General features: G+C 42.9%; 1 protein-coding gene across 2 annotated transcripts in view; it reads right to left on the bottom strand.

Annotated features, from left to right (window-relative positions):
* Positions 1 to 2,495: 2,495 nt before the first annotated feature.
* Arih2 (ariadne RBR E3 ubiquitin protein ligase 2) overlaps positions 2,496 to 12,211 on the bottom strand; it is a 64,092-nt gene continuing 54,376 nt past the window's right edge. For both annotated transcript variants that reach the window (XM_005326891.5, XM_078043178.1), the window contains 8 exons: positions 10,697 to 10,814; positions 9,743 to 9,793; positions 9,631 to 9,652; positions 7,478 to 7,629; positions 6,954 to 7,097; positions 6,283 to 6,351; positions 5,022 to 5,105; positions 2,496 to 4,803 (listed from right to left, as the gene is read on the bottom strand). In XM_005326891.5, coding sequence (XP_005326948.1) covers positions 4,732 to 4,803; positions 5,022 to 5,105; positions 6,283 to 6,351; positions 6,954 to 7,097; positions 7,478 to 7,629; positions 9,631 to 9,652; positions 9,743 to 9,793; positions 10,697 to 10,814 — 712 coding nt within the window. In that variant the 3' untranslated portion in view covers positions 2,496 to 4,731. The remainder of the gene's footprint in view (positions 4,804 to 5,021; positions 5,106 to 6,282; positions 6,352 to 6,953; positions 7,098 to 7,477; positions 7,630 to 9,630; positions 9,653 to 9,742; positions 9,794 to 10,696; positions 10,815 to 12,211) is intronic.

Genomic DNA, 12,211 nt, shown 5'->3' with positions numbered 1-12,211 from the left:
CAGGAGCTAAACACTCCCCAGAGCAGACCATTCACCAAATGTAGATCTAGACCTGAGCCGCACCATTAAGGCAAATCCATCTGGTAATTTATCTGTCCTTGGTTAAGACCCCCCCTTCCCTCCTCCCACCCAGAAAAGTATAGGATCTGCAATTATCTTGCTCCCAGGAGTGGGGGTTGGGGAAGGGAGTAGCCACACGGAGGAGACAGCACCAGGAGATGATTCAATACTGCGGAGGCCGATGACTGAGCACGTGATGATGTAGCAGGTCCCACGACCTTCTTGTAGGTCCATACCGAAGTGGGCCTACATTTTCTAGGGAGTCCCGCAGGAATCAGGCCTTAGGAAGAAGTTGCCTGAGTGTGTGTGTGCGCGGGGAATGGGGAGAAGGTCAGAAGATTCTGGGGAGGTCAGAGGATTCCTGGAGGAGCCCTGGCATCAGGAAGGTCAGCTTTGGGGGGGGGTCACCACCACCACAGTAACACCCAGGAATGCGGGAGGTGCTCCATGTAAGGAACACTTTGTCTCAGAACTGGCACCTAGTAAGAGGGAGGAAGGGACTTTTCCACTATTGAGACACCATCACCTCAGATTATCATAAAAAATGGGAGTGGAAGGACATATAGTGGCCCAGTGCCAAGATATTTTTGTGCTGCTTTTCTAGGTTTGGGTTATCCTCAGGATATGCACACACTCTAACCACCCATGCATTCAAGAACAACACATTAACACTGAATTTTGTGGTCTTCTCAGTCAGGGCAGGAACACTTCCTTATCCCCAAGATTCTACAATGACAGGCTTTATCAGTGCCCTAATCTAGCCACCCCTCTTTATTTATCTGACTCCACAAAAGGAGAGGTTCTGGACTTTTTCTGCACAGAGGGGGGAAACAACAGCAATAGCTGTTGTGAGCCAAGGTTGGGATGCTAACCAAACACTACCACCAGAAAGCAGTCCAGCATCTCATATCAGAGGGAATGGGAACCCACAGCTCTGGGGGGAATTAGCTAGGTCTGGACCTCCTTATGCAGAGAGGTAGAGGAAGTAAAGGGCCTACTCCCTTTCCCCTAAAATGAATTGTAAAGGAAATATAATCACTGATCAATATTTGTGAGTCCAATATTCAAAAATTCTATTTACCAATTCAGGATTGTTCAAATTTTCTGCAGTCTGTCTTTAATCAATCCTAGTTAGGTCAGAAATCTGTTTCTGAGTATAGTTACAATAGAAATAATTCAAAGTTTCCAAAATGGTGTAATTCTCAATTATAGATAAATGTCAACCAATAGAACCACAGTTTTACCAAGGATCTCATAATTTCCTGGTACCTATGTAGTGATCTCTCTCACCTTCTAAAATCAGTTAGATCACCATAAAATTGACTTTTGACATTTTAAACCCTCTGACCCTTTTGATGCTAGGGCAGTCTTACCTCAACAGCCAATATACACATATTGCCAAATTTGAGCATTGTTCTAATTTGTATTAAAAAAAGTTGAACTTCCTAAAAGTAAACAGTTTACCATTTACCAGCTGTGGCAGCCTTGGGCAAATTATTTCTTTTTTTTTTTAGATGGATTCTATGTTGCCCAGACTGGTCTCAAACTCCTGTTGTACTCATCATGCTCCTGCCTCAGTCTCCCAAGCAGCTGAAACGACAGATGTGTGCCATACCTGTGTTTTCTTTTTAAACAGTTATATAATGTGGACCCTGACAGCACCTATTGCACAGGGTTGCCATGAGGACATGAGAATGTGCTCAGTCAACATTAGCATGATTTGTCTTGGGGTATAGGCACTAGTCTAGTTTTTTGATTGATGGCCTGTGCCCAAATTAGAGCCTACTGAACAGCTGAGGCTCAGTTGCCATACCTTCTCATTGAATTTAGATGGGCAGTGTGAGGTCTCTGCTGGCCTCAGTTGTCCTCCTGTGCATGCTACCCAGTTCTGAAGATGACTTTATCACAGAGCTTCCTACCACTAAAGTTGCTGGCATTCCTGACAACACAAATATGGATCTGTCAATTAGAACCCAAACCCTGTTTCCTGTCCTTCACCCTTGGGATTAGGACCTAAATCCTTGTTTATGTCCTGAGTTGTCTCTTCATAACCCTCAGGGCTCCAGAGGCCACACTGTCCACTGCCATACCTTCCTACATCTGCTTTGGAGGAACACAGAGGTCTGAATAAAGGGTTTGGCACATTTGTATTTACCCTACCACATCTTGGGATGTTTATGGTAGGGAATGATTCAGCCTACACCCAGAGAGACGAGAGTCAAAACTTCCAGCATATTCTACTTCCTTCCGCAGAGACCACCTTACAGATACCCTTTTCCCATACAGCCAGAAAGGGGAAAAAATCTGACCAGTAGGGCCTTCACAGCACCCAAGTGGGGAGAGGGCAAACAGGAGTACCCTCATCTGGTATTCACTGGCCAGAATCTGGGACTCGGGAATGTATCTGTATCCTTTGAAGAAAGACTCTACACACATTTTTATAATCAGAAACTTAAGTTTATTTTGAATAAACCACTCAACTTTGAGCAGATGACATTGCATCAATTAACTTTTTCTTTGAAGAAAAACAAGATATATGATAAATTCATGAAAACACTGTGCCTCTCTTCTACCCTTGGCAGGGGGGCGGAGGAATTCTGCCTGACATCTCCCATCTTCCTAGTAATGTTAATAAAGGATAGCCACTGGGGGCACAAAAGGAAGCTCTCCACAGGTCAAGTGCTATAGGTTATTCTGGACATAGCCCCCTGTAGCTCTAGTGGTCAGGGTCACAAGTGGATGTTAAGTGAAGAATGTGGCAGCCATGAAGTCCAGAGAATACCCAGCCAGGGTGTGACAAAGATGCAGAGCTACAACTCTGTTCTGTGCCCTGGCAGTGCTACAGGAAGGACTTGACAAAGAGGTAAAGGCTCCAGACACCAAGATATTTCATATGCCAATGCAGAATTCACATCCCACCCATGGTCCTGTAGGAGGTACCTTCTGTTCACAATTAGCTCCCTGTTGTCCCTTTCTGGGCTCATTTGCTACATTCCTAACCTGTTCTCCCAAATCCCCTCCCTTGTTGGGGACTACATGAAGAGATAAAACTTGAGGGAAGAAAGTGAACCTGTAGTCAGCCATGTACCTTAAAAGTCACAGCTGTCCTCTTGTCTTCAAGAATGACTCCGTTTACAGCTTACTCAGTACCTAGAAAATTGCTGACTGGAGGTGAAAATGTATGGACACTGAAGAACTCCCACTATAATATTCACAGATTTTCCTATAGGCTCTCCTAGGAGGTGAAGGAGGCCCTGTCAAGTATAGACAGCTCTGCCAGTCTCAGAGTGGAGGCACTGAACAAAGCCTCAGAAACCCGAGAGATCACAGATCTAACTTTTCAAAGGCCCACAGGACCAGGTTCAAGAAAGGCAGGATACAAGGCAAACTGCTTACTCTCTTGCACTCAAGTATGTGAAAGTTGTTCCTATCCTGTGGCCAGCCTTTCCTCCCAGTACAAAAACTGGGACCATAAACCAGGGATTCTCCTGGCCTTATACTCCCAGACCCTAGAGGTGGGGTCTTCTGACAGCTGGAACCAGGCAAAGGGAAACACATTCTGCCACCAGAGTAGCTGCTGGGCACACTCCAAGTAATATGAAAACAACTTGCACGAACTGAGCCCCTGAACCAGGAAGGCCAATGCCCTTGAGGTGGACCATGTTGGAACTCTGACCCTGATGTTTATAAGCAGAGTGCAGCAGGTCATTGTCAGGTATGGCTGCATGTGACCCTGGTCAGAGTTACACCACTTGAATACTGGCACAAAAGGAGAGACCAAGGTAAAGCAAGTTTATTTTAAGGAACAACTCCCTTTCGAAATGATTCTCTATAGGAGACCAAAGGAAGCATGGTGCTAAACCAGTGTCCCCTAGTCTGGGTGGCCACAAGCCCACCTATGTTCTGCTGTGGGTTCTGGCTTCAAATGCCAGACCCAGGTAAACCTCACTTTCAAGAATAAAGATGAACCCACAAAAGATCACCTATTCTGTACTATCTCCTTACTGTCCAACTAAGGCAGGAGGCATGATGTGACTCCTTGTGCTCCATGCCCGTGACAAAGGCCAACTCAATTCCCTACCATCTGTCACTCATGTTCTTTCATTGGGACTCTAGCTGTGGCCAAACATGTGAAGCTGGAAAGCAGAGACCACTCCAGGGCCCCTTGCAGTATAGATATTTTTGAGGCAGGGTAGGTGGGCAGCACATGTTACATTCCAAGTAAAATAGCTACAGGGTAAAACACTCCAATGCCAATTTATTTTTTAAAAGGGCTCTGTGTTATCCTATGGTTTGCCTTTTTTTTTTTTAATATTGTACAATCTTTGAAAATTACATAAGTTGTAATGATCTAATCCTATTAATAGCCGTTCAAAAACAAATAAACAAAACAAAACAAAGCAAACAAAACATTCCCTCCCTCCCAACAACCATCTGGGTGAATTAAAAGTCCTGAAAAGAAGCCAATTCAATATGAACTCTACCCTGGTAGAAACAAAAAGCAAAAAGATGAGAAGAAAACAAATTAACTAAAAGGTGTGTTGCCAGTGTCTCTCAGGAGTGGGGCCCTGGCTGTTGCCTGGAGTCGTGAAAGGCAGAGCCTGCAGCATGCAGTACGGCAGCCGGGAGTCCTTGCAGCCACATTTCATCCCGGCATGTCCATGTCCCAACTTAGGTATCATGGAAATCCTTCAGCAGGGTTCTTCTCCGCTGTTCTGCTATGTGCATCTGGTTTTCTAAGTCCTGCACAAAGGAAAAAAGGATGCGTGTTTGCATGGTTCAGTGCCAGGAGTAGGGAGTAACCAAAGTCATACCCACCATATCAGGGGCTCCAAGGAGCCAAAGCAATGCCCTTTCCACCCTTCTCAGCAGCAGCTTCCAGTTCGCATACCAACACCCTGTCATCTATGACCCTACCCATCTTCCCTTACCTGCACTGCAAGAAGACAACAGGCACTTACCCCTCTGTCATAGCTGTCCGCTCGCTCCACTTTCCACGAAAGGTTTTCAATCTCAGCCTCTAGCTGAGCCTGCTGGTATTCAAACTGTATGGGTAGAGCAGGAGGGTCAAAAGGAGAGGGGAATGTAGCCGGGCAGAGCCTGAAGATAGAGGGTCACATGCAGTACCTCAGGCTCGCTTCAACCCCTAACAGACTATCTCTAGAGTCTCCAAACAAAAGGCAAACTAAAGAGTATGGCCAAATGGCTGAGGATTGAACCCAGACTGCACGCATGCCAGGTGAGCGCGCTACCGCTTGAGCCACATCCCCAGCCACAAAAAAGCCATTCTTAAAAAGGAATCTACCAGTCTGGTAAATAGTGACAATTATCAAAATTAATTATGGTAATAATAAAATGTTACATTTATTACTATGTACATTTATACATATGTATGTTTATATGTACACACACACATACACACACACACACACACACACACACATATATTGTATGTGTGTGGTGGTGCTGGGGATTGAACCCAGAGCCTCAAACATGTGAGGCAAGTGCTCTGCCAACAAACTATACCTCCAACCCCCAGAATATTAATTCAAAAGCATGGAAAATGATAATGATGGTCATTTCTGTTTGGTGGGAATATATATGGCTGATATAAATGTTTCTCTGTTTTCCAACATTTAAACAAAAAATAGGAATTGCTTTAGCAGGAAACAACCCATTTTTAAGATGAAGAATTAAATAAAGGGATTGAAAACAATCAACTTAAAGACTGAGGGGGAAGAGAGCAGATTCAAAGGGGTAAATGAACAGAGGTCTTTTTGGCCAATTGCCCCACCCCACACACTTTTTTTTTTTTTAAATAAAAGGGGAGGTACTGTGGATTGAACCCAGTGGCACTTTACCACTGAGCTATATCCCCAGCTGTTTTGTATTTTGAGACAGAGTCTTGCTAAGTTGCTGAGGCTGGCCTCTAACTTGTGATATTCCTACCTCTGTTTCTCAGTTGCTGGGATTATAAGCATGTGACCAGGCCCAATGGCCATCAATGTTCAGAGGTTAGGTTCATCTGCCTTTTCATTACACAAAATGACAGTACCGAATGCCCAGAATAGAAATGGAATTTTGCAATTAATTAGACAAGTTTTGTTTTGATTTTGACCTTCCAATACCCAGGATCAGATCCCTGTTCTCCTGCAAAAGTGCTGGTAGACAAGGGTGCCTCTGAAGCTATAGGACAAGCATGCAGGGATTGCTTTGCCTTACCAGCTTCTTCCTGGGGCCAGACTCCATGTAGTATGCATATGGGTAGGTATATTGCAGGGTATATCGACACTGCATAGGAGGAAAAGAAAATAAACCTGTATCTGCGATTCTAACCGACCTACCTCTCAGGTGGCTCTTACAACTCTTACCTCACCATGCAAATTAACCAGGGTCTATAGGTATGGAACTGCAAGAAATGAAGCTAAACTAAAGAATGAATGAACTAGGGGAAGACATCGGGAAAACTGAAACAACAAAGCATGGACTCAGAATACCCAAAGTTCTTTTTCAAATTAATCACCAGTAGCTACCTCATAACTTTCCCTCTTAAATCAAATATCAGAGTCCAGTTATCTATGTTACTACTTGTACAAAGATAATAATCTCTTTTCCCTTGAGTGATGCAGAGATGCAACAAAATGAGAAGAAAAAGAGTTCCAATTTTTCTAGCAGGCAGAGGCAGTGAAAGATTCTTCTTAAAAGGTGAGGTCCTTGGTAGTCCTAACACAGGGAAATGTAAATCCATAAACAAGCATGAATGTATATGCAGGATGGCAAATCCCTCTATCCTTTAGAGATGGGGTCTCAGAAGTTTGCCCCTGACAGGGTTAGGCAAAACAGAGGGTGATCATTATACTCATAATAAAACCCAAGAGTGAGTTGGTAGATACCTTGGCCAAGAGCTTGGCAGCATTCTGTAGATACTGCCAGTCAATCCAAGTTCCTAGATTGTTCATCACTCTCTCCTGAATCTTCTCATGAATCCGCTGGTATGTTTGTGCCTCCAGCTGTAAGCTTTTGTTATGGTTTTCCCACTACAAAGGATGGAGAAAAGTACAGGAATCCCAAGAAAGTACAGAGGTCCACATAGACGTTCAGGACAGCCACCTTGGCTATCAGGACATGACCACAGACTCCTCTAACTTATGGAAAAACTTGATGGCCCTGCATTCTCCTACAACTCATCATTCAACCAAGTTAAGTACCAGGTCTTCCCAGTCAGCTGTGGCTGCCCTGTACAGCCAGAAAGCCACATCTAAAGAGACAACACCCAAGGCTGCTGTAAAAGCTCCCTTCACTGACTTCTGTGTGAACAGACTGGCTCTGGTCTTCAGTTACCCCAGTTATCCTATCTCAAAGAGGTCAACTAAAAGAACCCTACAATGGAACAGCAGGTGCTGGAGAGAATACTTACCCTCTCAAAATAGAATAAGTACTTCTTGAGGGCCTCCCTGGCCTGGGCTTGCTGACTCTGGTTGACAATGTCAGGATTCTCTTTGTACCGACTGCACTCATAGTACTCACTGCCATGAGTCTTCCAATCTCCTAGACACATCCAGCAGAAGTCTGTGCAAAACAGAGGGTGATCATTATACCCATAAGAAAACCCAAATTGGCAAAGCAGTTAGATCAACAGACCTTGCTCCACAGGGGCAGAACCTCTCAATGGTGCCTCTTTCCAGAAGGAATGTCTATCTCTCATCCCAGTCACATTTTACTGTCCCCATATCCTGTGCTGGTCAATAGAAATGACAGCCTATGCATACTTTCCATTCCATAAGCACAAGTGCTATGCACCTTACTGATCTCAGACAGATGCTAAATGTATAGTCACTGGTCTGTTATGCTGATGTCATTATAAGAAGCAAAAACTTGTTCAAATGAGGCCTACCTGATCATCGAGACTCCGATCCTCACAACCTCTGCTTATTCTTGACAGAGTTTTTATATGTGAAGCTGAGAATAAAGGCTTTTTCCTTTTTTTTAAGAGCTCTTTCTATAAAAACTATATTCAGGCAACAATTCATACTCAGAATTATAATTCTGCTTCCATAATAAAGAAATCAACAAGGTAGAGTGCTCACCTTGCATGTGAAAGGCCCTGAGTTCAATCCTTAGCACTACATAAAAATGAATAAATAAATGAAATAAAGTTATTAAAAAAAAAAAAAGGAGGGCTGGGATTGTGTCTCAGTGGTAGAGCACTTGCCTAGCATGTGCAAGGTCCCAGGTTCGATCCTCAGCACCACATAAAAATAAATAAAGATATCGTGTCCAACTACAAATAAAAAATAAATATTAATACTGGTAATACTGCTGTCTATTTAATCAGCTAGGTTATGCTTGTTCCTGTTTCGAGTATAAACAGGGCATGGTGGAACATGCCTGTAATTCAGGAGACTGAGGCAGGAGGATTAAAAATCCAAGGTCAGCCTCACCAATTTAGCAGGACCCACAACTCAAATAAAAAATTAAAAAAGGACGAGGGATGTAGCTCAGCATTCCTGGATTCAATTCCTAGTACCAAGAAAAAAAAATGTATATTGTGTAGGGTCACTCTATTAGGTGGTATAATTATAGATGATCATTAACTCTGGGTGTTAGGAAATTGGAAGACTATAGCTAAGAGTAGGGCACAGAGGGGTCTTCTGAGGCACTAGGAATATGGGAGGTACTAGAGTATCTGTCATCTTCTATTTTTATTTTTTGAGAGGGGGTCTATGTTACTCAGGCTGCCTTTGAACTCCTGGGATAAGTGATCCTCTAGCCTTAGCCTCTGGAATAGCTGGGACTAAGGGCACACACCACCACACCTGGCTGTCACTCTTTTCTAAAATATGTTTGCCTAACATTGTTCTGTGTATGATATACTTCTACCTGATTCAAACATCTTCAGAGTCACTCTTTCCATCTAGGATCCTGTAATATGCATTCTGATATATAAACAACCCACTATAGTTTCCTAGTCCACATCAATGAAGCCATGTAGAAGGCTACTTGAATATTTTTTCTACTTGGAAGAATTTTGTTTCTCGATCTGGCAAGAAGGAAAGCAAAATCAACAGGCTCTAGTTATGTGAAGCGTTCCTGTTAGATAAAGGAGATCTGAAAAGCCAAATCAAAAGCCTCTCTGAAAATTCCTCTGGTAGGAAAGTATGATTTTACTACATCTGGTAAATCCAGGTGCACCATGCTCTCAAGTATCTAAAGGTAGCACAGATAAGCTCCTTGCTACTTACCTTCCTTAAAAAATAATAAAGTTAAAATCTTCTTAGATGACCGAGGATCACAGATTCATCCCAAGCTTGACTTCTGACTACATGTCAGAAGGCACAGACACATACAACCACACCTGGCTGTCACTCTTCAGAGAGATTACAAAAGGGACCAATAAATAATAAATAAATAAAAAGCTATTTTATGCCTTATGATGACTACAAGTGACTAAGGTTCCCCTTTATCTTGTCATTTCACTACAAAAGAACTTTACTAAACAAGCAGTGGAGACCCAAGCACAAGAAACATAGACTGTGCCACTGGGCCTTAGGCACCAGGCCTGGGACTCACCGTGTTTACATTTGGAGCATTGCTGTCAGAGGGAAACAGAAGAGAACACATTAGGGGCACGCTGACCAAAGGCTCCATGTCATACATGCAAAGTGTACAGGCTTCTGCTCACCATATGATTGCAGCCTCCATTCTTCTCAATGCAGATGTTGCACTTGGGACACTGAGGAGACAGAACGGTGCCATTAGGCTCACGCACCATCAGGCCAGTTCTAAGACAAATTACACAAAACTCCTGGCTCCTTTGCCTAGTAGCTCATCATGCGAGCACTTCTGGAGAGGAGCATCTCATTTAAATGTGGCAGGTCGCTGAAGCTGGAACAGCAATTCAAGGAAATGAGGTCAGCATGTTTGGCTTTGAAACAATTCAAGCACCAGCTGAACCCCACTAAATCTTCCACCATGTATCTTGCCATGAAGCTGCTCAGATTAAGCACAGGTTGAATCAGCAGAAGGCCTACCTGCTGGGGAATATTGCCAAAGAAGCCTAGAACTGTCAAACTGGATTAAGTCCTAGTTGGCTTGCCTGGACTTCTGCTTCCAGAAGAGGACATTGAAATCCCAAACAGCAATGTAGACTAGTCTGATGCTGTGTCTCCCAGCACCATGAAAGAGACTTTTATTGTCATAGTCATAACTGTGCTTGTGAGCACACTGACTTGGCAAGCTAATTGGCCCAGGATACAATGGCCTCTAAAGCCTGCAGAACATTCTTTCCCATGGGAAATGAGAAATGGACAGGTCTGTGCTCATATCACACCTTTGCTGTTTTGCTCTTTTATCAGGTATTGATGATAAAAGCATTCAATCAAAACTAGTTTTCTTTTAATTAGTTTTCCTTTGGGTCAAACTTTCCCAAATATTTTGGCATTTTATTAAATTATATACACCCAAAGCACCCTATGACAATTTGCTACAAACTCTGCCCACTCTGGGTGAATATCCATAACCCCTAGCAAAAACCCTGGGACTCTATGTGTTCTATTCTCAGGTGGCAAATCTCCAAGCCAGAGGGCCCTGAACAGCACTGAGGGCAGATTCATGACAGGTAAGATATAGTCCTTACATCTTTAGTGTGAGCACTAATGTAGTTGGCCGTTTCAGAGTCATCTGCACACTTCGTGAGCCATTTCCGGATTGTGGCGCAGTCTGTGGGGGCATGATACATCTGACGACACTTGAAACTTAAAATTAGAAAAGAAAAACATTCAAAAATTCATTAAGTCAGGGTCCAACGTTTTTAATTTTCCTTTTGTTCAAGCCAGTAGAATTTGAATTAAAGATTTTCAAAGAGACAAAGTCACCTTTCAAAGTCTTCGGAACCTTTACTTAACCAGGATTATACAAATAAAATGTTTCTGTTTAAACAACTTGTGTGGTGTCAACTCTTTCTGAAAGGATGTCAAAAACGAGAACCCAGCTTCTTAATATGTGTGTGTGTGTGTGTGTGTGTGTGTGTGTGTGTGTGTGTGTGTGTTGCTGGGGACAAAAGCAGGGCTAGATAAGTTCTCTACCCCTGAGCTACAGTCCCATCCCTGACCTCAGCTTCTTTTCCCCCTACCTGCAGTGGTAGGGATTGAACCTAAGACTCTTGCACATGCTAGGCAAGTGAGGTACCACTGACCTACATGCCCACCTGAGTCCAGCTTCTTGAAGGGTATGGTGAGGTGCTCTAAGAAGGACCCCTTGATTCAGACCCGAAAGACTAACTTCACCTCCTAGCCACGTTACATGAAGATGCACAAATTCCAGAACTTCAAAATCTGCAGGGTCAAAATATATCTGATAATATTTAAAACTTAAAATCAGAAAAAAAAAAAGACTCTGATACCCATTGGTCTAGGCTCTCATGTTTTCAACTTCCTCTTTGTCCAAGCCATCAGTACTCTGGGCAAAAGCCCTTGGGTGGTAAGCCAAACAAATGCCTTAGAAAAATGAAGTTCATAATGTGGGACAAAGGATAAAGAACAACTATTTAGTTATTCTTAACTTTTGGTTCAACATACAGTCCCTTGATGATGTCTTAAAAGACAGAAGACATGTACACACACATCACATTTTCCATGTACTTCCTCTAAAGCCCCATCATGAATATTCCAGGAAGTTGCCAAGTAGGACAGATCTGAACTTAAATTATGACTCTACCATTTACTATCACCCCAATTTAGCCTGTATCCTAACTGCCTTACCTATTACATACAGCCAATCATACAGTTGTGATAATGCAGGAAAAGTAATCAGGACAGTACCTGTCATCAGGTAAGCCATTAGTTAGATATTACACTATCTGCTGTATAAAGTAAACCCAAATATACATTCAAATGTAAATGTAGAATACATTTATGAATTCACATTTTACAAAAATTAGCCAAAAAAGATCATGACTGGGGAAAAAAATTTAAAACACTGAGTGTTGGGGGTGGAGCTATGGCTCAAGGGTAGAAGACTTGCTGGCATGTGTGAGGCCCTGGGTTTGATCCTTAGCACTACATATAAATAAATAAAATAAAAGCTCTATTGGCAACTAAAAAAAAAAATCTTAAAAAACAAACACTGAGTGTTGAACCTTTCAAACACATAT

The sequence above is a fragment of the Ictidomys tridecemlineatus genome, chromosome 3 (assembly GCF_052094955.1).
Source record: "Ictidomys tridecemlineatus isolate mIctTri1 chromosome 3, mIctTri1.hap1, whole genome shotgun sequence".
Taxonomy (NCBI): domain Eukaryota; kingdom Metazoa; phylum Chordata; class Mammalia; order Rodentia; family Sciuridae; genus Ictidomys; species Ictidomys tridecemlineatus.
The sequence above is the reverse complement of the archived record's forward strand: the minus strand, read 5'-3'. Positions and strand labels throughout refer to the sequence as shown.